General features: G+C 42.0%; 1 protein-coding gene across 3 annotated transcripts in view; it reads left to right on the forward strand.

Annotated features, from left to right (window-relative positions):
• The first annotated feature begins 302 nt into the window (after positions 1 to 302).
• The window catches only part of fam107b (family with sequence similarity 107 member B), a 30,942-nt gene continuing 11,000 nt past the window's right edge, over positions 303 to 20,244 (forward strand). The window contains exons 1-2 of one of the 3 annotated variants that reach the window (XM_088996883.1): positions 303 to 465; positions 4,977 to 5,158. In XM_088996883.1, coding sequence (XP_088853009.1) covers positions 5,155 to 5,158 — 4 coding nt within the window. In that variant the 5' untranslated portion in view covers positions 303 to 465; positions 4,977 to 5,154. The remainder of the gene's footprint in view (positions 466 to 4,976; positions 5,159 to 20,244) is intronic. The other 2 variants (XM_088996884.1, XM_088996885.1) reach the window with 2 other exon arrangements.

Below are 20,244 nucleotides of genomic sequence, written 5' to 3' on the forward strand. Positions count from 1 at the left end.
TGAAAGGCGCTTATAAATTAAATGTATTATTATTATTATTTTTATTATTATTATGAAGCATACATTTTTGGTGAATTCCAAGGTTCAGGCTTTGTCAAATTGGAATCAAGGAAATTCCCCCAAACAAACTTCTATCACAAACAGGGATTTTAACCAAATCAAATGAGGTAGATAGCCGAAAAATCTACTTGAGCACAATAACGAATCGTGTCGTTAGTTACATCCCATGTGAAGTCTCGACAGAAAGGGGAGGCCCCTTGTGACGTCACTCGGCCCCTCCCACAGTTTTAAATTTACATATCTTGTGGTTCCCGGCCGAGTGTGCTTATGGAGCGTTTGAGCGGTTTCCAAAAGACGAAGACCCACCTCGAAGCCAACCGGTGACCGTGAGATGTGCTCTTTTTGACCGTTTTACCACTTTTTTGTACACAGCTGGAAGCAGTGGTGACGCCGTTTGACTTTGTGGTGAGTGTGTATCTCTGAATGTGTGTGTGCGTGCATGTCTGGGTCTCGTGCTGGTTTGAGGTTGCGTTCATGAACGTCCTGTAACAAAAGCAACCGAATTTTGATTGAGCGTCAAGGGTTGGTTTTTGTTTTTGTGTGGGACACGGAGAGGTCATTTCGTTGAGCATGACCACAGAAGAGTAAAAGGAAAGTGGGAAGATGAAGGCTAAGTTCAAAATACAAACTATTTTGTTGGTTTTGTGCTGTCGCTACAGTAAGCGCGCAAGGCAGAAGATGTACCATGACGTGTAGTTTATACACGCGAGGACACACTGCGTTCATCTTTCGTTTGTATAGTCTCGTCACTTGTCTGACTTTGCGACAGTTTAATTGATTGAAATCGTTTAAATCACCTGCATACTATTGATCTTTACAGCCTTTGTTTCGTATATTAATGACACGTGCAGATGTATTTTATGATTCGCGGAGATGTTCGAAATTGAAGTTTCTTTAGAGTTAAAGACTACTCAACGAATGGGAATGAATGCATTGCATGCTGTGCTGTCATCAGACCAACAATGTTAAGCAATTGTATGTTGCAAGGAATCATTTGAGGTCAAATTGGACACCGTGTTTCAAAGATGGCCTAATCCCGGTGATGGTGGTGGTGAAAGTGCAACTTTAGCCAACTTTCTGAACTGGTCAGGTGTGACAGCAACAAGTGACAGCCGGTGTGTTGTCCTGACCGAGTCCTATGATGTCGAGGAGCTGTCCTGGCGATCTGCACGTTGAAGGCGCCCTAACATGTGTTAACCATTTGCAGTTGCGTTTGCTAAAGGATTTACATCTGTTTTCTGATCTTTGAACCCCCTCCCCTCTGTTTTCTTTCCATCTCTTGTTTCCCGTCAGGGTGGATGCTGTCTAGGATGTTTTTGCGACGAACGGTATATCATATGGATGTTGTGCCTCAAGGAATTTCACAGTGAATGAAATTCCCCGGGTTGCCGTTCTTGTCGGCCCTACATGTCCATTAGTGGTTCTGGGTCATCTCGGAATGTATCATTACTGTACTGAGTTGGAAGTGTGTGTTTTGACCAAAAGAAACTAGGTATTTAGAAAAAGATTGGGTGTGTGTCCTTAAGGGCTGGCCGTTTGTTAGTGTGTGTGCGTGTGTGTTTGTTGATGGTATTTGAAAACAGTCCTGTCGATCGGTCTGTGGGTGAAATTTGTGTGCGTCAGCAGAATGTGCTGATCCTCAAGACTTAGACTACTTCAGATTGTTGAGTTTCGATCTCGGCCTTGTGATTGACCCGTTTCAAAGAATGCCTTCAAGTACTTTGATAGTGATATCGTGAGCTGCTTTGAAGCATGACCCTTCAGGACTTTACAAGAATGGCAACATTTTACGCAGTATTCTCACAATTTAAACCACATCCTACCGGTGTCTGAGGCGAGATTCACACTGTCGGATGTAATGCACAATTCAAACAAAAAAACAAATACAACTTCTAATACACCCCCAACTGAATAAACTTAATGATGCAGGAGGATAAATATTTTGGGGTATAAATCAAAGCTCTTTCATCTACTCGTTTCCCAACATTTTAAGACGATAACATCACTTTGTTGCAGCGCATAAGGAATGAACTGTCGGCATGGCAGAATCACTGCTATCACCACAAATGCCGACTTAATACCTCATTTTTCAAATGATCTTAAATAAATGTTGAATGCAAAATCAACGATTTTATTGTAACTTTGCAAATTCACAGATGATGCGTCTGCAGTTTCCCCAGCATTCACCAGGTGCATATTTGGCTTTTGATGAGTCGGATGTGTGTGGATGAGCATTCATACAGCTCATGGATCAGATGTAGACCTAATTTATATCCACATACAAAGGTGGCCCAGGTCTGATTAGAAAAAAAATCTGAATGCAGGTCACATATCAGCAAAGAAATTGGAATTGAACTGCTGTGTGAACATCACCCAGGCGTCAGCAACCCAAAATGTTGGATCAGCCATTTGGACCAAAAAATAAATAAAAACAAAACAATGTCTTGAAAAGGGGTGGGGGTGCTTATGTAGACTTTGCTGTATTTATCTGTATTAGCCATTTTTTCAAACTGTCAAAATGACTAAGTTGGCGACAAAGAGACTTTGAGCGTCTGTGATACTTTTTTTACCCCTGCAGTGCATCTGAAGAGCAGGGGGGGGGGGGGGGGGGGATTTTTGTGACCAACGATTTACTTTTCGATCAACCCGTTACCACAGATTTGCCTATACGCACGCATTTACACACAGATGCCACCATGAGGAACAGCCATTATGGCTGCTAAGATGAACGAGGCTACTTTTGCAGTGTGTTAACAATCCTAGGTCACGGTAATCCTTAAGAATGCTTCTCTTGCATCGGTTAGTGATATACAGCGGCATGAAAAAGGGTGTGTCCTGTTCCTGATTTCTAATTTCCCTTGCAAGTTTGTCACAATTAAATGTTTACCAGAATCAAATAAATGTTAAATAAAAAATATATTTGTATGATTGAAGGTTTTTAATGAGGCATGAAAAAAACATTGTTTGATCATTGTTCTCTTGCAGAACCCAAACATGCTTAAGATTGCGGTTGCAAAATTGATCACCTGGTAAAGAGCAGAATTCATGATTCCGTAAATCACAGGATGTCATCCAGTTACTAAAGTGGCAAACAGTCCCAGACCACATAGTGCCACCACTATGTTTTATTGGTGGTCATTCTGAAACGTTGTGTTACAATTATGCCAGATGTAACAAGAATTATACCTGCCAAAATGTTCAACTTTTGGCATGTTTGTCCATAGAACATTGTCGGAAAGGTATTGGTAATTGATCAGATGTATTTTGCAAATGTAAGATGACCATTTAAATGTTTTTGTCAGCGGTTGTTTCCACGTGGGAACTTGCCATGGATGTAATTTTTGCGGTGTCATTTTCTGTTTAGTGATTTTGACGGTCTTTGTCACTAATTTTATGCTTTATTGTTGGATATATGATAGTTGCTTCATGTACAGCACTTTGTATGCAGTGATGGCTTTTTGAAAGTGCTCTATAAATGCAGTTGAGTAGAGGGTTGAGTTCTCTCTGTTCAATCATAAATACTTACCTTAACTGAGGCTAGCAATACCACTAGTTCTTCACGCGTTACTCTTGGTTTATTTTTAGCCTCCTGGATGATTAGGTGTTATGCTGTTGAGGTCATTTCTGTAGGATGGCCACTCTTGTTCCATGCTCTCTTTTCAATTTGTCGGAAATGGCCCTGACCGTGATTTGTTCCAGTCCAGACAGTGTTCGTGTCATTCTTTCCAGAGTGTCAATTCATTTATGTCTCATCTGATATGCATGCTACTTGCATTGTGGTGCTTTGTTGCACCTTTTTGAGGCAGACTTTATCTTGTCATACAGGTTTCCTCAAGGTGATTTCATGATTGAACACGTAGCGCTTGGTTGGGATCAGTGAAAACGAACTAAAATACACAAATTTGCTACAGTAAATTCACAATTTAAAGTAAAATGAATCATTTTTCACAAAGGATAAGAGGGCTGTGAATATGTTTCCCCTTTTAATAAATCACAATTTAAAACTGCATTTTTACTTTGGCGTGTTGTGGAAAAATTTGAATGAAACAATTTCATAGTGCTCAAATCAAAGCTCAACATGGCCTTCGTTGCAAAAAAAATGAATATTTTATCATGTCACAAATAAATTTAGAGCAAATTGGATAATCCTCATGCTCCAGGCATTTATTGAAATCTTCCTTTGTTTTGATATCTTCTGTTAAATCTTTTTGGCCTTATAAATGAACTATTAAAGCAAACACGCTTGACACAACAGGCATAGGCTCGGTTTATGTTTGTCCTGAGGCTTTTGTTTAAAATATGTGAATTCAAGTATTGACTTTTCAGTCTGTGTACAATTTGAAAAAGTTAGTCATGCCGGATTTTTTTGTTTGCTTGGCGCCGTATGTTGATTTTGTTCGAAATAAGATAAGACTGAAACACACACCTACTGAGACGTGGCTTTCACAAAGAACCTAATTGATTGGGCCAGCCGACTGTAAGGCTTCAATCATGATACTGATCCATAATTGTGCAAGGCCACTTAGCTGCAGCCCCTAAGGATGGATGACAACGTCCAATCTCCTTTCCAGACCAACAGGTAGAAGTATACAAAGATTGAGTGGCGAGGCTGCATTGGATTGGATTAAGCTCTTTATTAGCCGGTATCAAGATATATGATCTTATTCTTAAACGCTAGTCGAAGCAGACACATTTCTTTCTATTCCTGACTGAAGCAAACTTTAGCGGGTGTGATAAATTGTTCAAACAAATGCCTGCCTTGCTTACTCAAAATTATCATACGGATACCATATTTAGTGTTTTCAGTCACAGAGAACAAAGACAGTTGTTTTGATCACATTTGTGTGTTGGTTTGTGTGGATAACTGTGGATCGTCTGGTTACCCAAGGTAACGTTTTTTTATTGGGTTTTCCCAGCCAGCATGTAAACAAAGGAGAACCTCCCAAATCCTCTGCGGTGTTTGCCGGCGCAGCCAATAAGCGCAGCGATCTCCCTCAGCCAGTTGAAAACGAGGAGGGAGGCGTGACGACCACCACCCCACCCGCTACACCAAACCCCCGCCCGCTTCGAGTGGAGTAACGCACAAAGCTTTGAATGTGTAAGTGGAACAGACTTAACAAAGACTTGTTTTATTTTTTCTTGGTCAAACCTGACCTGTCACTGTGTAACCCGGTTCATGCATTTGGGGTACGGTGGAACCCCTGATGGCCAACACAATTTGTTCAGATTTTTCTCCATAGGGAGACATGGCAAATAAAATAATCCCCTTTACAAATCCATTATGGGCTGTACAGTTTACCACTCCATTAGGCCGGAATAGGGCTGGGCTATGCGCCCTTTGAAGTCCTCATAAAGTGAAAATGAATGTTTTCTAAATTTGGCGCCCAACAAAGAGTGTTGTTAACCAGCCTTCCTACTGTATTTAAGGTATAGTGTTACCTCAGTTCTCGACCGTAATTAGTTCCGGGACCCTGTTCGAAAAGCGTTTTTTTTTTTTTTTTTTTTTTTTTTTTTTTTTTTTTTTTCAAACACCGTAACCACCTCTTTGCTACTGTCACTTGCGAGTTGACAGCGGGGGGTGGGGGGCTGCCTCTCCCGGCCGTTCTCCACCCGCTGTCATTGTCTAATCACGGACACGGGGCATTTATACGGTTCGCGATCACCTCGCCAATGCCGGATGATTGCCTCAACTCGCCACCGTACCTGGACTCTTCCTTCGATGCGCGAGTGTATCCGGTCCGAGGTATTTTCCCTGCGTCCCGTAAATTTATGTCATCTTCCGGGATTGCGTAATTTTACACCCTCGTGTGCCATTTGCTTTTTGGCGTAGTAAGCGGGTCAGATCACCCCCTGCCTTCTTACTCGCTGTGTTTTCTTTTATTTGTGAATAAACATCCTGCTTGGGTAGTACGCGTCTGCTTTGGGATCCCAAACATTCCACTACGTTCCGACGAGTCAGCTACCGTCACTCTCGCTCGGAACGTGACAGCTTCGAATGACTCGGCTACAGGATGTTCTTTTCTCTTAAAATATCTGTCCAATGACACTTGCTCTCACTCCCACAGCAACATCACTAGATTTCACAGCCTCCTTATTCTTTAATATCGTACTGATTGTAGACTTCACCATGCTGTATTCCCTCGCCAGATCAGACACTCGCACACCTCCTTCATGTTTTGCGATTATTTCTTTCTTAAATGCAATAGTTGTACGCACTACTTTTCTTTTGTCACTTTAAGCAGCACTTACTTTCTTTGGAGGCATGATTAGGGACTAAAACTCTTCGTACACCTATATTAAATGCTAGAGCAAAATGCAGCACGTCCGCTAGCGACAACAGTTGGTCACGAACAGAGCGATACACCCGTGCGCCGCTCAGCTCTCCACCCTCGCGTACGCACTCACGCGTCGTATTGGCGTTCGAACACCGATTGATGTTCGAACACCGAAGCAAGAATATCTCGAATATTTTGTTCGAACACTGATTTGTTGGAACAGTGAGGCGTTTGAGAACCGAGGTACCACTGTATTGCAAAAATGGCAAGTGAAACAACACTAGAACCGTGTCATAAATAGAAGGGGTTTTCACATTTGCATCAGTGCTGCACCGATGTATTTTGTTGTGATATATCTTTCATCCATGTAAATTTTGTGGGGCGTTCATGCGTATAAAGCTGCTTACTAAAGTGAAGTATGTTAACCCCACTGCAACCCCGCTTGTGTTCATATGATAGTTTCTGCGGCTGTGCAAAACGATTGGAATGATACTCCAATAAAACATGCATGTCCATATAGTGTACCTCATTTTACACACCTTGTTTGTGACATAAAAAAAACAAGCTTTCTACTTCCCCAGACAAATCAACACTGTGGTCTATCAGACACTGTAAACAGATAAGAGAGGGAGAAAGGAAAGATAGCGGAAATTCAGATGTGCATGAAATACCATATGCAATCAACTATTGTCACACGTAGTGAGTCTGCTCTTGTAATGTTCACACATCTCATTTTATGTGAAGTGGAGAGAAAGTCAGAGATGCCAGACTGAGATGGTTTGGACATGTCCAGAGGGGAGAGAGTGAACATATTGAGAGAAGAATGTTGCACCTTGAAGTTCCAGGCAGGAGACCGAGCAGAAGACCAGGATGCACAAAACAAAGTTAGATGGAGGACACTGATTCGCTGTGGTGACACTTGAAGGGAAAATTTTCCCCGCAAACAAGCATTTATGCCAGAGTTAATTTTTTAAAACACCTCCTGAGCCAGGTTAAATTTGCTTCGGTTTAAGCGGTACATGTGAACGCTCTACATGCGCAGCCTCGGTGGTAGACCGGAGTAAAAGTTGCCGTGTGAACACTACTACAGACAAAAGAGAACAAATTGCACCATATTTGCAGTATGTATTGAGTTTCCATACTGGCATTCATGAAGTTTGTGACAATTTTGAGTAGCTGCGATGCGCTGCGGGGAAGTATTTTAGGGGGTGAGGATCTTGTAGCACCTGCTGGAGGGCAACAGGTGACATGAAGTGAAAACGGAATGGGTGCAGCCCTTGATGACGTTGTTTGCCTTGCTGAGACAGCGGAAAGTATAGATGTACCGAATTTTCACGACCAAGGGGCGCACCGTGTGAAAAGGCGCAGTGCCATTTCTGTATTTAACATACACATTGGGCACACCGGATGAAAGGAGGCACGTTTTATATACCGGTACATATCCTCTACTGCCATACGTACGTCCGCCTCACAACAACACACATGCATACAAGTGTGCATATTCATAAAAACAGATCGGGAGCAAAACTGAGTTTGGTAGTGCTTTATTTATTAATTACAAAGTAAGAACATTTTGTAATCATCACTCAATAGGCGTCGGCATGGTAAAAACAAGCACATTACCGGTAACAGTCAGCAATCATACCCACCAAAGTCCTTATACTGTGTCTCAGAATCGAACAGCTGCGCTAAACCAACGTGACAGGTTCGCTTTCCTCACGGTCAGTCACTTTCTGTGCTGTGCGGCTCCTCTGAAATTATGCCGGCTTTTCCGAAAGCTCGAACCACCGTGCCAGCAGACACGTTACCCCAAGCATCCACAATCCATTGGCAAACTGTGGCGTAACATCCAGCCCTTTCGTTTGCCTTAATAATGACGCCTGCTGGAAATGTCTCTTTAGGCAAAGTCTTTCTTTTAAAAATCACCATCGGCGGGAGTTTCTCTCCGTTAGCATGGCAGCCAAGCACAACAGGAAACGAAGCCTTTTGTCCAGCTTTTCAGAATAATTCGCCGGACGTTGCTGCGCTGCCATAGTCCTGGCCCGGATAGAAAAATGGCACAGTTTCATAAAACGGCAGCACCAAGACGGACCTCCTTGGAAAGCCTTCAGTTTAAACTGAGCTTCATAACCATGTCTCTTTGCCATTTTCTGAGTTGTTAAAACAGGAATGTTCTGCATAAAGCACATACCTGTTCTTGTATACATAAACCACGCCCACCCATCCCCCCTCATGTGTTCTACCACGTCCGCCTCATGGTGGCCTCTAATACGTCCGCACTACAAGGCGCACCGCACATTTAAAAAAAATCCGAGACGTTTATATGCGCCTTATGGTCGTGAAAATCCGGTACATAGAGGTTGTCAGAGAGCAACTCAATCTTTTTTTCACCACTCTGATGACCTTCTGTCATCCTGTCCTGTCTGCTTCAATGCACCCTTGGACCATACTAGGATATGGACCATCAGTAGAATTAATGGACGCATCATAGAAGAGAACAAGTATGCGTGACTGAGTGTGTGTACACGTGTGGTCCATCTGTTCCCAACCAGGCGTCCGTATGTGGGAACATGTGTCACTCTCAGCTGTGAGGAAGCAGAGAGGTTTGGTATAGAGTCATGTTTGTTGACAGGTGTGACCTCTTATTGTAGCCTACATTTGCCCCCTCCCCAACTTCCACTGAGAGCCTGTGTTGAAATTTTGCTTTGAGTAAGCATTTGGATTTTGAAAGAAAAGTGTCTGTCCCTTGCATTCACGTGCTCTCGTCACTCAAAAGCAACCAAAGACGCGATTGGATGTCTATATAGTTGCGTTACAATCATTTTGTAGGTTCATCACATTCCTACAACGTGACTCGATGCGGCATATTTGCCTTTTCAACTGCCCCCATTCATTCTGTAATCTGCCTCCAGCCCACGGAGAGCTGGACGTGTGGCAACAGCACACCGTCGTATTGGCGCTATGTGGGGAAAACAAAACAAAACTACCTGGACTGGCTTGTGACCAATTTGAATAATAAGGATTTTATGAATTGTTTGAGGGGGAATGTTGAAGCCAAAAGGCCTGATTTCTGGCACAAATTACCAGAAAGACATAGAAAAGAAAATCTTTTGTTGTTTTAAAATACAGTGGTACCTTAGTTCTTGACCATAATCCGGTCCAGAACCCTGTTCGAAAACCGATTTGTTCGAACACCGAAACCATTTTTCCCATTACAAATAATGTAAATCGTTTTAATCCGTTCCAACACCCTGAATGTTTACCTTTTTTAGTACAGTATTTTATACATTATTTTATGCATGAAATTGCACATTAAAATGTTGACCAACACATAAAAAGAATGTGTTGAGCAAAATGGCAAAGACACAAATAACAAACATAAATGTAACCCAGGCTAATTGTACGTTCGTAAAGAAAAGAATTATGAATATGATTTTTATCTTTGTGGTGGTCAGCAGAAGGCGCAGGTGGACGGAGGAAGGAAATTTTGTCCCCTTCCATAAAAATTTCGGGGAGCTCTTCTGTCTGAGGGGTGCTCACACGTTCAAATCTCTTTGCTACGGATGACTCGGCTACAGGATGTTCTTTTCTCTTCAAATATCTATCCAATGACACTTGCTCTCACTCCCATAGCCACATCACTAGATTTCACAGCCTCCTTATTGTTTAATATCGTACTGATTTCGCCATGCTGTATTCCCTAGCCAGATCAGACACTTGCACACCTCCTTCATATTTTGCGATTATTTATTTCTTAAATGCAATAGTTGTACGCACTACTTTTCTTTTTTCACTTGTAGCAGCAGTTATTTTCTTTGGAGGCATGATGATTAGGGGCTAAAACTCTTCGTACACCTGTATTAAACGCGAGAGCAAAACGCAGCACGTCCGCTAGCGACAACAGTTGGTCATGAACAGAGCGATACACCCGTACGCCGCTCAACATCCCACCCTCGCGTATGCACTCACGCATCGTACCGGCGTTCGAACTCCGATTGTTGTTCGAATTACGAAGCAAGAATATCTCGAATATTTTGTTCGGACTCCGATTTGTTCGAACTGTGAGTCGTTCGAAAACCGAGGTACCACTGTATTAACATTTAGGTGGAAAGATTCTGTAAAATATAGAGAATGTTTAAATGTTATTTTTACACTTCACAAGAAATAGTGCATTATGTCCCACAACACCATATCAACATAAAGTAACAGAGCCATCTTAGCCACTGCTAGTCGGAATGTAACTGTAATGCCCCTGCAAGTAGTCAGTGGACATAGCTGTTGGTTCACATAACACTATTTCATGAAACTGACTCTTATAAAGCAAAATTAAATCACCAAATTCATAACATGTTAACCGGACAAGAGCCAGCCAACTCTACGCTCCCAATCACTGATGCCTCGTCACTCACCCGCCACTGTCCCATCTTTGAAAACCCTTCTTGCTCAGTCGCAGACTGCAATAGAACAAGAGATGGAGACTCCAAATAACACCTGAAAACTCCCCAGCACGTTGCTTGTATTTAATAAGGTAATCAGATTACTCAATTAATCAAAGGGTTAATTGCCCGAATTCGCCATTCCAAAAAGAAATACGTGGAACTTTTTTTGTTTTTTCAATTCATAATTATATTTCACCTTTATTTCAACCTCAAAAAAAATTCCCAAAGATGAATGATGAAGCATAGAAGGGAGAATCCCTCCACGTAACACAGCTCACTTTCCAGTGTGCATTGCGATCTTTCACAATGGTCAACAGGCATTTTTACATCAATGCTACCTTTGTGAATTGAAGTCATGAAAAAAGTGCAGTAAATGAAATAAACTCTTGAGTAAAAGCGTGACTGGTGATTTTGGATTTCAAGGTGATGGTTGTCAAAGCGGAGTAGCGTCACAAACACGAAAATGGAAAAAATATTTTTACCTATCTGATGACTATGATGCATGTGACCATTTTCTATGCATAACTCAACAGAACAATGCTATGATTCATTTTAGCCATAACACTACCTGCCCCCAAAAATAAAATTAAATCATGCTGAGCAGAAAAAAAAGAGTGGCCAGTGTTATGTGATGGATAAACAGTTCCTTTGATGTCAGTGACAAAACTTACATGCCTCACAATCTACCACTGTGCTGGCCGTGTGTGCTCACATGACTGCACATCTTCTGTTTTATGACCCTAAAACCCTGGTTTTAAATTCCCATAACCCTGTGTCTCCCTGGTGAAATCATCACACAGTGGGGGAGGAGGGATGCCTAGGAAGTACTACAGAATAGAAACATCCCATCCCTCTTGTTTCATATTGTTCTTTATCACACAGTGCAGGCGCTCGAAGCAAGGTACACATATTCATTTTTAACCTCTTATTAATTTATTCTGGAATTGAAAATATGACTTGGAGCGCCACTCACGAATTTGTTTGGGTTTTGTTTTTTTCATACTTGGGTGCTGATAAAGCGCTGGCCATGGCCTCTGGCAATGTGTTTTTTTTTTTTTTTACACGAAGGGCAGCATTTCCAGTTTTCCATGTTCACGCTTTGTTCCAGCTTTAGCTGTTGTTAAAGCGCTATATAAACCATTATGTATGTATTGTATTGTGTTTTGGACAGTCGCCCTCATTTCAAGCTATCATTAACTCCAGGCCCATATAATTTAGGAATTAACACTTTTTTTCTGATGAAAGAAGAGAGTCTATGGTTTCTAACGCTGTATTGAATGTTTATGTAGTTCTAAAACTCAATATTCTGTGGGTCCTGGAATCCACAATGACAAAATGACAAAAACCCCGACACTGGAGTGGACACATTTGTCTGGCAGTCAATGAGTTAATTGAGCAAAAGTGACAAACCCACATTTGGGTATACAGTGATAACTTGTCTTACGAACTTAATTGGTTCCCAGAAAGTGTGTAAGGTGAAAAGTGTGTATTCCAAACATTAATTTCCCATAGGAAACCATAAAAATGAGAATAATCAGTTCCCAGGTCCCTATAAAACAATTTTCTACTCAATAAGCCTTAAAACTACACAAAATATACCTTATTTTATGTATAATAAATGTGCTATATGCATGGCAGCCAATCAGAAGCCTGCTTCGTGCTTCGGACTTTCCTGATCGTTATAAGGTTGTGCATTTGCATATCATTTTTCAAAGTAGACCTACAGAACCTCAGCCCCAGAAAAAAGATTCAAAAGAAGCTAACAAAATTTATGACGCTACAAAACGTATAACATACATTATCCCGTGACTGTAAAGTGTCCTTGAGAGTTTTGAAAGGCACTTAGAAATTAAATACAGTAAAGTCTCGTTATATCGATATTCAAGGGAGTCCGAAAAAATATCGATATAACCGGGACTATCGATATATCCGACCCTGTTTGCATGTAATTTTCTCCGTGCGTGCATAGAAATAGTATCGATATAACCGGGACTATCGATATATCCGATATCGATATAACGAGACTTTACTGTATATCATTAATTTTATTAAAAACATCGTGGAAAGAGTTCACGTGGCTTGTAGCCAACGACACAAAGCAAACAATTGCATTGGACAACTGGAGCAAAATCATCAGCAAGGGATATTTACGATAAATTAAGCAAGGGAGCTTTTGTGGTAGGTACATACTTAATAAAAAATCCTTATTACTTTTCAACAATGTTTTTTTATTAGTCAATGTTTTTTAGATTAGTCGTCTTATTGTGTTTCAAGTTGTGAAAAATGGGGCTGGGAACTTTTCAGAGTTGTCTGCCCTGGTGTCCGGTAACTTTTTGTCATGAGTTTCAGGCACTGCTTATGCAGGGACGGACTTCTCTTCCTGTGTAATGAAAGTCCCGTTAGGCATCTTTTTCCAAAACTGGCCGATTTCATCATCATTAAACACTTGATGAGGAACGTAGCCTTCTTCTTCCACCATCTTGAGGAATGATTCCTTGTAAGCTTTGGCAGCTTTATCGTCAGAACTGGCTGCCTCACCAGGACGAATGACACTATGAATCCCTGTACGACGCTTAAAGTTCTCAAACCATCCGTGGCTAGCCTTGAAATCGTCAATGGATGACGAACTTACAGGTTGCCTCTTGGCGATCTGAGTGAAGTTGCCATGCTTTCTCTGCGATAATTTTACCTAGTCCCTCATCAGTTGTTTTCTGTTTAGCTGGGTCGCTTTTTGCATAAAGTGTCTCAATGAGCTCTGGGCTGTACATCTTGGAAGTTGTGATATTGCAACAGCAACAGAAGCAGGCAGACACACTAGAAACTTCATTAATAGCTGGTTCCCTAGCTTGTCTTTTCTCTTCAAATTTTAGAGATTGCTTGTGCGGATTATTTGTGAAGCCTGATTGACGGGATATTTTAACCTTGCAGTCTACTCTCTGCCTTTGAACTATCAATAAAGTTGAAACGAGTCCAAATTTCACTGTGTTTTCTTTCCATTTTCTCACCTTTTCACTTTTGTTTTTTCTTTGTGTGCTATCAAGCTCTGTCGTCTGCCTTTCCTGTTTCATGTGCTCACAGCGTGCTTGTTTCTCTAATTCCTACTCCTCACTGCTGCGTGTGTCCCCTCCATCCTCTACCACGGATCTTGACTAATCATGTGCGGCTTTAACCGAAGACTGGGGGCGGGGAACAGAGGACAAAAAAAGTCGGCTGCCATTTCCAGCTCCTTATCTTCCATCACCGTTTGGTTCGGGGCCGCCACAAAAATGGACAAAATCCGACTTCAACGGACAGTTAGGACGGCGGAAAAAATCATTGGCACCGCCCTACCCACTCTCGAGGACTTGCACACTGCAAGAATCCAAACTAGGGCGCGGAAAATCCTACTGGACCCTCCGCACCCTGCCCACCACCTTTTCCAGCTACTCCCCTCAGGCAGGCGCTACCGATCCATGCGCACCAAATCCAGCAGACATTTAAACAGCTTCTTCCCCCAAGCCATTAACTCTTTGAACTCTTTCAACAGTAGCCAAAATGGAACTGTATAGTGCCACTTAGCAGTTTTTTAGACAACGATACTAGTGCAGCGTGTTCTACCGGAAACAAATTCCTTGTGTGTTCTACATACTTGGCCATAAAGATGATTCTGATTCTGATTCTGATTAGGAGGTGGCTCTCTTCGTTCACTTCAGAGATCCAGCTCCAAGAACCGGCTAGTTTGCGGACGACACATCACTCATTGTGGCGCTCAGTGTGTTTCCCGAAAAATAGTTTGTATGCCAAGATTATATTCTCCCGAATTCAACGTTCGTAAGGCGAGAAGTTCATTAGCTGAAGCGTTTGTAAACCGAGGTTTCACTGTATTTCATACTGAAGCTCTTGCAGGTCATCTGTACTGGATTTACTGGAAATAATTCTTCAAATGATAATGTGTTATTATCACTTACATTTAAAACTCCTTGTTTCAAACTCCACACATGATGACATGACCTAAAAATGCATGACAAAGATACCTATGGTCAACTGCGCATGACTTCTTGATTGAAATATTTGGCTCTCGATAAAGCACAACAACCTGCGACAGCAGCAAAATGGAGGATGGTAACCGGGGATAATGAATGACAACAACAGATTTAGGCAAACCGAATAAGGCTTTAGCTGCCACAAATTAGTTCTTGCAAGCATAAATCCCAACAGCTTCTGCTGTTCAAAAATATATGTGCAACGTGAAAAAAAGGATGAGGTTTATTATTCACGTTGTTGTCATGAGCTAATAGTAAAAGTCACTGGTTGATGTTTACTGGCTTGACTTCCATGCAGTCAGTGTGGCTTTTACTTTAGAGCTGCAATGATTATTTGAATAACTCAAATATATGCCAGAAATACAAGCCGAAGCGCTCTCTTTGAAGCTTCATGGTGATGATATTTCCCCACGGACTAATGTGACGGTAGACCAGGGGTGTCAAAGTCATTTTTTGCCGCGGGCCACATTGTAGTTATGGTTTCCTCTCGAGGGCCGTTATGAATTTGGGGAACCCATTAGAATGTTTAAATCCCTTCAAATATTACATATAGAGCACACAGCAAATTAATGAATAACTCGTTTTCAAATCTGAAGTCAAGAATAATGACTTTTATTGTGGTTGACATCCAAAAATATGAAATTTTGGCTCAGATTTTAGCAATCATCGTGTAATTTAACAAGTTTAATTTGCTTTCGCAGGCCGAAAAAAATGATGTGGCGGGCCGCATTTGGCCCGCGGGCCTTGACTTTGACACCTGTGCGGTAGACAATGGAAAAAGTTTAACCTTATTGTTCCTATGTCCATTCCATCCTTACTTAACCTTACTGTTCCAATGTCCATTCCATCCTTAGTTAACCTGACTGTTAAAATGGCCATTCCAGCCTTACTTCACCTATTGCCCCCCCCCCCCCCCCCCCCCCCCCCCTTCTGCCTTTGGGGACATTTGCACCACTTTATTTCCTGAGACCATTGCTTGTAAATTTGCCCAACCACATCACCGCGTGACTCCTGTGATTCATCTGCTCGGTTGGTCATGATGTGGCACGTGAACGTACATGTGGCCCAAGAATGGCCTATACAGGAAATTAGCTCATTATTACCGCTAACTCCCACTCCCCAAGCAGTTCTGTTAGACTTTCTCCCTCACTCTAGCACACTCAGTCCCCCACTTTCACCACCACCCCTACAGCTGTCAGTTAAAAGCCCATCCATCTACCTCTGTGCTTTAATTAGGACCTCTCCTTTTTCTGTCTGAATGTTTGTTTCATTAACGGACAAGCTGCTGATCCTGTACCAGGTTCCGTCCGGCTTGTAAGACAAGGACATGTTTGTGAGTGCGTGTACGTTTGCGACGAGGGTTCGATACAAAAAAGGATATAAGGGATGGGTGGGAGCGGGGGTTTTGAGAGAAAAGGATTGTGGGGGACGCTCGGGGTATTGATGACACAATTTCCCCGGAGGGACGGACCTTCCATCTGTGAATAGGATAGACAGTCTGGATTGTATTTACAAGATGATTTAAATGTATGCACATGATGGGTTGGTAGTTTGAAAGTATTACTTTAACAGTGAAAACCGAACGATTGTAAAAGTTCTCATTGGGGCTCAAGAAGGCACATAAACTCCAAGATGCCGAGCTATACAGTACGTTTAACAAACATGACCTCTATACACCATCTTGTGGAAAACACAGCGTGTCGTGCTGATGTCAGAATGGGTGTGGTCAGCAGCACCCAGCCGACCGCGATTAATCCCGCTCGCCGTGCGGTGAGCTCCCTGAAAAGGCCTTCCGTCGTTCACATCACCATCCTCGCCGGACAGGAAATAGAGGTCAGATGGGGAAGATGACTGCGTGCTTCTCCTCCTCCTTGCCATCTGTGTCTGTTCTGCGTCTGAGCAACAAACCAGTTTAGAGGCTCTCATATTTGAGCAGCATTTTGTTCAAACCAATATTCCCACAGAAAATAATGGAAATAATAATATTTTAATTGAAAGCACTACACGTTACAACAAGAATTGAGCAACACTGGATAAATATGTACTTAAAACAAAACATTGGATTGGCAAGAGGCATTTTGTAAGATGAATCGTTTTGAAAATCAAATTGCATTCACTTTATATTGATGGTTTGTGTATTGATTAACCCGATGGGCGACAAGTTTGAAACTCATTGCCCGAATTACCTTTCATCTTTTTTATGTGAATTAATATTCATTGATGTGAAAGCACTGACAATTTATTATTCCTTACTTGGTAAACAAAAAGTTTTTCCTGTGTTTTCACTCACTTACACAACATTCCTAGAAAGTCAAAATAACCAGGAAAATAGCATAAAGTGGATATTTTCAATGTGTGATGATTTTTGGGATCTGGGATAGTCAGTACAGGCGAGGCTCAGTGGATGGCAAAGAAGGAGTCAAGTAAACAGTGGAAATGTGTCTCAGGCCACTCCCTTTCCCACTTCCTCGTGACTCTGACCCAGTTCTACTCTGTTTTCTCCCAACTTCACTCTTATTTAATGCCTTATTGCTTTTAATTTAGCATCCTTGTGAATGTTTTGCTTTTTTTGTCTAGACACAGTTCACAGACTTCTTTTGGAAGGCTCATTGCATTTTTCTGTCTTACTGTGTGTGTTGCCTGGGGATGGGAGCGTGTTTTGGTTCCCAAGAGCAATAAACAAAAGTCTTGTAAAGGGATTCCCGGTGGGTATTGAGAGTTGTCCCAAAGCAGCGCACTGGGAGAACACAAAGGTGCTTATAGGGTTATTGAAAGTGAAAATACAAAGTCTGTACACGATCTGTCTGCTGTAAAGTCCACCACTTATGTCTCCTGGGACAGCTTCCCTGTTGACCCCTGAGGGAGATTCTCCGTGTCGGAAAAGGTACATAGCCTTGCAGCAATCATCAGCAAACATCTCTTCTGCGATTGGAATGGTACCGATCAGGAGATCAACAAGATCAAAGATGAACATGAATTGTTCAATGACATTTTGGAAACGTAATATCTGAGAAACGCATGTACTTTTTTTAAGTGTTGAGAAAGAAGACCACGTTTGTGTCCAAACGTTTGGGAGGTCCCGAATGATAAAACATTAAACTAAGAGTTTATGTTTCCTGGACAAGATGTATTGTGAAAGATTATTTTACTAGCTTGGAATATTTGCTTGTAAAAACAATGCTGCCCTCTCTCAGTTGATGCAAGATGGTTGTACATTGTTTTGGAGAACTCACAATGTTGTGCTGGAGATGCGGCACGAATCCAAAGTGTGACCATTTAAGTAACACTTTCTCTGGTTCAAAAGAAATATGTGGAACTTTTCCAGCTAAAAGGTTTTACTCAAAAGAATTGGCAATCTTCCCAGTGGCTGTACCTTTTAGTGTCATAATCTTGAAGCTTTAATGGATTAAAAAAGGTGATGACTAAAAACGACATTGGAGGTGAATCCAAGTTGAGCATCATTTTGAGACATCATTTCGAGTTACCACAGGTCAACATGCTATTTACAAATTGTTCAAAGCAACAAGTGGCACCATAACCTCCAATGTTAAGTAGATTTTAGCAACTCCATCCATTTTCCGTACCACTTATTCCTCATTAGGTTCGCGGGGGGTGCTGGAGCCTATCTCAGCTGTCTTCGGGCACAAGGCGGGGGACACCCTGAACTGGTTGCCAGCCAATCGCAGGGCACACAAAGACGTACACTCACACCTCTCGACAATTTGGAGTGGTCAAGCTGCCTGCCATGCATGTTTTTGGAGTGTGGGAGGAAACCGGAGGACCCGGAGAAAACCCACGGGGGCCCGGGGAGAACATGCATACTCCACAAACTCCTGGACGCGAACCGGCGACCTCTGCACTGTGAAGCTGGTGTGCTAACCACTCGACTACTGGGCCGCCCGATTTTAGTAACTCAAAATCAGTAAAAGACACAGCAGCAACGAAAGCAACCCGAGGAGAATGAGATATTATGTGCAAAAGCGCGGAACATGTTTACATTGTTCCATGGCCTCTTTGAATGTGGATGAAATGTCAAACAGATTGAAACTACAATCACAGTCCGTAAAAATTCCGGTGTCTTTGCAGAGATTAACTATTGACTACCTATGCTTTGAAAAGGCAGTGATTCTCAAAAGTTGTGGGCTGGATGGTGGCGCATCCTTTGAATTTGGATGATTCCGATTTTGGTTCTTGAGCTCGATTCTCTATTTGATTTTTAAAGAATGAGGGCTGGCTGAGCTGCCATGCATGTGCATCGCGGTTCCATCGGTGGGAATGGCCTGTACAGTTTCTTCTATGGTTCTTCCGTGTGACTCACTCGAAAATTGAAGATTTGCACTGACATGTTAAAATCTGAACTATTCTTGGTGAAATAGTATTTTAGTCTCAGTCCCGCCTGATTGTCAGTCGTCTCTTGTGGGAACATTCACAGAATCCTATATTCAAACTATACACCATTTTACATTGTTGTAATATTGTCTCAAGTCTAGTAAAGTACATGTCAGTTGTAATTATGTTTTCACTTTTTATGAGTCATAGCCAATTTGAACATATTTTCTGTGCTGCTGCATTTTAAGGCCCAGTAGTCGAGTTGTTAGCACGCCGACTTCACAGTGCAGAGGTCGCCGGTTCGATCCCGCTCTGGCCTCCTTGTGTTGAATTTGCATGGTCTCTACGGGCCCGCGTGGGTTTTCTCCGGGTGCTCCGGTTTCCTCCCACATTCCAAAAACATGCATGGTAGGCAGCTTGAACACTTCAAATTGTCCTTAGGTGTGAGAGTGACTGGTCTTACTGTCTTTGTGTGCCCTGGATGGCAACCAATGCAGGGTATTTCAGGATAGGCTCCAGCACGCCCCGCGATCCTTGTAAGGAATAAGCGGTACGGAAAATGGATGGATGGATGGATGCATATTAACCCTTTACGGACGATTGTGCCAAATTCGGTACACGAAAGATAAATGCTTATAGATCGAGAAAATGAACAGGTAGCAGTTCAAGTGCCGATTGGAACTGATGAAACTGAGGTCCATATGTTTTTTTTTTTTTCTAAAATACCCATGTACTGTACATATTTCCAGATCCTGATGAGAATGAAATAGATGACCATGTTGATGAAGACATTTTGGCATCTGACACAGTCGTGACTGTTGCATTGATGAACTTCTATCACCATTCAAATACTTTCAAAGGATTTTCGATGAAAAAATAATGGATATTATTGTTGAACAGTCGAACCTCTGTGCAATGCAAAATGACATCAATAAGCCCCTGTGTCTCGCCAAAGAAGCGCTTGAGAAGTGTCTGGGATTGATATTTTATTTCTCAATCTCAAAATGACCAAACACTCGGATGCATTGGGCTTCAAAGCTATCGCCACTAACTGATTATGCTGCAGAATGTATGTCAAGCCTTGACATACATAAAAACTTTGAGAACTCCTGTTTTACG

This window comes from Hippocampus bargibanti, linkage group LG05 (assembly GCF_051943395.1).
Source record: "Hippocampus bargibanti isolate YZ-2025 linkage group LG05, ASM5194339v1, whole genome shotgun sequence".
NCBI classification, from domain to species: domain Eukaryota; kingdom Metazoa; phylum Chordata; class Actinopteri; order Syngnathiformes; family Syngnathidae; genus Hippocampus; species Hippocampus bargibanti.